General features: G+C 32.5%; 1 protein-coding gene across 1 annotated transcript; it reads left to right on the top strand.

The window, feature by feature from the left end:
* The first annotated feature begins 3,525 nt into the window (after positions 1–3,525).
* On the top strand, positions 3,526–4,741 carry LOC146882300 (uncharacterized). Its single transcript, XM_085667342.1, has 2 exons — positions 3,526–4,578; positions 4,700–4,741. The coding sequence occupies exons 1-2, from the start codon at positions 3,526–3,528 to the stop codon at positions 4,739–4,741; spliced, it is 1,095 nt and encodes a 364-aa protein (XP_085523468.1).
* The last annotated feature ends 327 nt before the right edge of the window (positions 4,742–5,068 follow it).

Below are 5,068 nucleotides of genomic sequence, written 5' to 3'. Positions count from 1 at the left end.
TTTTTGTGTAATATACGAATTTATATATTTTATTTATTTTTTATTATAAAAGTAATTCCATTAAATTAATAAATTATAAATGTTAGTGGGTAATTACAAATAAAGGAGGTTTCAAACCTCCACAAAATAATAGATAGCAATAGAAGAGGTTAAAACCCTCCACAAAACAACCTCCATAATATAATTTGGATATCAGGGGTTGTTCAAAACCTATGCAAATAACTTATGGGGACTCTAATTGTGGAGGTCCAAAAAACCTCCGCAAATTAATTTGTGGAGGGTAAAAACCCCCGCAGATCGAAAAAAAAACCTCCACTAAATATTAATTTTTTTGTAGTGTGTGGTGAGGGAAATTGATTTATTTTAGGGGTGAGCAGCTTGAGGGTGAGCAGAGGTATCCACCACAGGTGCAAGCATTCGCTGAATCCGACCAGGTTATATGTATCCGGATGAGTCGAGTCGTGTCTTAGTGTATTGTCTGAGAAGTCATAACATGCTTGGTTGATATATGTATATGGTATAGTGAATATATTTTGATTGTATGGATGAAATCTTTTGTGCTCTAGCTTACCCTACTTTCATTGTTGTGTGTTCTGCTATGTGGTACTCTCTTTTGCGATGATCATCAACTTGTTGGTGTGAGCAGATGCGTGGAACACCCGTGGGCAACATGGAGGTGGTGATTTCGCTGCATAGTCTGCGTGGATTGGTTTCTAATTTCTTTACGAGTTTCTTTAGGGCTATGGCCCATGTATTTGTTCGTCCTTAGATTTATATACTTTTGGTTAAACTCTGTATCCAGTTTTCTTTTGGGCATCGTGGTGTGCCGTGGGTTGTAAGGAGTTGAGTTTCAAACTCCCAGACTGTAACATCCTTTTTTTTTAATAAACTATATTATTTATTTTAAATAAAACATTTAGAAAATATTCTATTTTTACTAACGTTTTGTATTTTATTATGATGTAGTTTAAGCATTAAAAATATTATTAAATAGGTATGTGTAAAAAAAAAAAAATAATAATATATGAAGAATTTTCTAAAAGAGATAAAAAAAAAATAGAAAAGAAGAAGAACGGATAAGAAGAAATGAAGAAAAGATAAGAAGAAAAGAAAAAAAAAAAAAAAGAAGAAGATAAGATCATGAGAAAAGATATGAAAAAAAAAAAAAAAACTAAAGAGATAAACATTATCTCTTTAATTAATAAAACCAATGATGACTTTAGCACATGCCTATGCATATATAAATATATGAATGAAGAAGTTACGTAAAAAGTGAAAGAAGAAGGAGAAAGAAAAAGAGAAAGGAAGGAGAGAGAGAAAGAAGAGAGAGAAAGAAAGGAGAAAGAAAAAGAGAAAGAGAAAGAAAGAAGAGAGAGAAAGAGAGAAGAAAGAAAGGAGAAAGAAAAAGAAAATAGGAAAAGAAAGTTTAGAGCAAAGATTCCAAGGGATCCTAGTCTTCTACAAATATTATTAGTGTGCTCTTCAATCAATAAGGTAAGGGGGGAGTGAGGTTAAGCTCTTATATATTAATCTTGATAAGCTCATGGATTTTATATTAATCTTTTATTTATTTTGACTCATATATTATTCTATTTACTTTCATTTAACTTATTTTCATTTATTATCCTCTTATATTTATTTTATTTAATCTCCAATTATATACTGATCCTGTTTATTTATTTATTTTATTTAATCTCCAAATATGTATTGGTCCTATTTATTTATTTTATTTTATTTATCTCCAGTTACGCACTGGTCCTATTTTATTTTATTTACCTCCAGTTACGCACTGGTCCTATTTATTTATTTTATTTTATTTATCTCCAGTTACGCACTGGTCCTATTTTATTTTATTTACCTCCAGTTACGCACTGGTCCTATTTATTTATTTTATTTTATTTACCTCCAGTTACGCACTGGTCCTATTTATTTATTTTATTTTATTTATCTCCAGTTACGCACTGGTCCTATTTATTTATTTTATTTTATTTACCTCCAGTTACGCACTGGTCCTATTTATTTATTTTATTTTTTATCTCCAGTTATGCACTGGTCCTGTTTATTTATTTCAATTAATATATCTCCAGTTATGCACTGGTCCCGTTTAATTTATATTTTTATATTTAATTATAATGTTCTAATCCTATCTAATTATTTACTTAAAGTTCTTGCTTTGATTCTTATTTTATCATTATTTTTACGATTAAAAATAAATAAATGTGAAGTGAAAGTATATATTATTTATTTAGTGAACTTGGATAGAAGAAAATTGCATATACATTTTATCGTTGTTTTATATTCTTGTATATTGTTTATACAATGACATGAATTGATAGTCATCACATTTTATGACCTTTGAAAATACCCAAGAGTGTGTCAGTTAAGTAAGAGTTAAGTCTGGTTTCAATAAGTTGAGATTAAACCAGTGTCAAAGTATTTGTATTTGGGAAGTCACAGTTTGGTACACTGCGGGATGAAAGGCAGGGACCATGGTGGGGTCTAAGGAAGTTTTACCAAGTAGGTGAATATCTGGATAGTTCAGAATAGCGCCCTGGACTAGGATATTCATAGGCCAAACTTGGGACTATCCGATACCTGCTCGGCATCGCCAAGGTTAGGTAGTGAGTATATATCTCTTTTGTGAGCCGATGAATGGCTAATATTCTCGAGAAATAAATAATTATGATTGTACCAATGTTTTATGAGAAATACTCAACTACCTAATCACTTCCCAAAGCAACTTTTGATGTTCAGATTGGATCATCAAAAAGTGAATATGGATCCATATGTCTGGTAAAACAAGATCAAGTTTGGTGGTTATAGGTCCAAATCTAGGCCCCCGGTGTCTGCATTGTTTGTTGAGTTTATTAAGATTGATATTTAAGGCTTATAAAGACCTCACTCCTTTCATATTTTTTCTTTCATATGTACCTGTTGCATGAGCAGAAGAGGAACCTGCTTAGTGAGAGTTGTTCGGGATATTATTGGTGGATCTTCTGAAGATTGACTCATGGATAATTTCTATTAATATCTTTAGGAGATGTTAAAAATATAGAGAATCTTCTATTCTGATGTAGGACTCTTAATATTTAACAAATATATATTTTTGTAATATTTCATGAACAATTACATAGATGCAAACTACATATATGAATATGAAGTTAGGTTATTATTAATGTTCTCTCAAGGATGATCGTATAAAAAAAAATTTGATTCCATATCTTTTTATCAGATAATAATTATTTAGTATAATAGTCGGGGTGTCACATTGAGTGGTATCAGAGCAGTTCCTTCTGTCAAGACCTTGGGTATGGTGTCTTCCATGTTTGTAGTCTCTACTAGTAAGTAGAGGTGCAAGTTGTTTGTTCTTACATTTTTCTTGTAAAGGAGAAATGCAAGATAAGTAGACTAATAAAAGTAAGTAATAACAACAATTAATACTTGTAGTAAGGATAAGTTTTAACAATAGTTAAAAAAAAAAAATCTAAAGAAAACTAAGGAAATTGTTCATTCTTTCAGGAAAAGATGGATAACGGACCAAACATTACCAATGAGTTGTTGGAAAGAATGACAATTGTCCTGGAAAATATGAGCCAAAAACAAAATGTTGAACCCATGGAAAATCAAGGATTAGAAACCTTTCGCAGGAATAATCCACAAAAATTTAAAGGAGGATTTAATCCTGAAGGTGCTCAATCATGGATAGCAGAAATTGAGAAAATTTTCATCGCAATGACGTGTGCAGATACAAATAGAGTCACATTTGCTACATTTATGCTCGTTGAAGAAGCTGAAAACTGGTGGAGATTTACAAGACAACAATTGGAGGATGAAGGGAGAGAAATTACTTGGGAAGTCTTTAAACAAAAGTTTCTGGAAAAATATTTTCCAGAGGATCTTCGAAGGAGGAAAGAAGTTGAATTCCTTAATCTTCGTCAAGGAATCATGTCTGTAGGAGAATATGCAGCAAAGTTTGACGAATTGTCCAAATTTTGTCCTTACTTTCATGATAGAGTTGATGAACGTTCCCGTTGTTCCAAGTTTGAAAGTGGACTAAGACCTGATATTAAACAAGCAGTTGGTTATTTAGAGATTTCTTCTTTTCCCACTCTTGTAAATCGTTGTAGGATTTATGAGGATGATACTAAGGCAAGGCAAACTCAGTGGAGGCAAGGAGGGCCTTTGAGGCACAAAAGAAATGATTTTAATAATAAGAAACCTTACCAACGTCCATCTCATGCTTCATGGAATTCTTCAGGACAAAGACATTCCTCTCCTGCCAATAATTCAGCCGCAACCCACCCTATCAAATGTTTCCACTGTGGAGGACCTCATCTGTCAAGAAACTGCGCCACAAGGACTATAACTTGCTTCAATTGTGGGAAATTGGGTCATTATCGTAATGAATGCAAAGAGTTAATTAAGGAGCAAGGAAGTGGAGGAAGCAGCAACAGAGGAAATAATCAACTTGGAAGACCAAAGACAACCGGAAGAGTCTTCACAATGAATGGTACTGAAGCTGTTCAATCTGAAGATCTAATCCAAGGTAAATGCATCATAAATGGTCACCTCGTTAATGTACTATATGATTCAGGTGCTACTCATTCTTTCATATCACATGAATGTGTCAAACATTTAAAGTTACATGTCTCTTTATTGCCATATGATTTAACTGTGTCTACTCCTACCAATGTTCCAGTCACAACTTCACTTGCATGCACAAATTGTCATATTTCTATAGGCAATAGAAATTTTTGTGTAAATCTTATATGTCTACCCTTGTCTCATTTGGATATTGTTCTTGGAATGGACTGGTTATCTTCCAACCATGTTCTCCTAAACTGTCACGATAAAACTTTAATTTTTGAATCACACATAGGTGAAGTTTTTGACTCAAAAGAATTAAAAGAGAGTACTACCAACCACAATGAAATCCCAAAAGGATCTCAAGTATACATGATCTTAACTTCTTTAAAAGTCAAGGAAATTCCAGACATTAATAAGTTTCCTGTTGTTTGTGAGTATCTTGATGTTTTCCCTGAGGATGTTCCTGGGTTACCTCCACAAA

The sequence above is a fragment of the Vigna unguiculata genome, chromosome 10 (assembly GCF_037176805.1).
Source record: "Vigna unguiculata cultivar grain cowpea cultivar isolate G323 ecotype 2 chromosome 10, ASM3717680v1, whole genome shotgun sequence".
NCBI lineage: Eukaryota > Viridiplantae > Streptophyta > Magnoliopsida > Fabales > Fabaceae > Vigna > Vigna unguiculata.
The sequence above is the reverse complement of the archived record's forward strand: the minus strand, read 5'-3'. Positions and strand labels throughout refer to the sequence as shown.

Coding starts and splice junctions, on each gene's coding strand:
- LOC146882300 (XM_085667342.1), top strand. CDS start 3,526: ATGGATAACGGACCAAACATTACCAATGAGTTGTTGGAAAGAATGACA. Junction 4,579..4,699: donor TAAATGGTCACCTCGTTAAT/GTACTATATGAT, acceptor CCAATGTTCCAG/TCACAACTTCACTTGCATGC.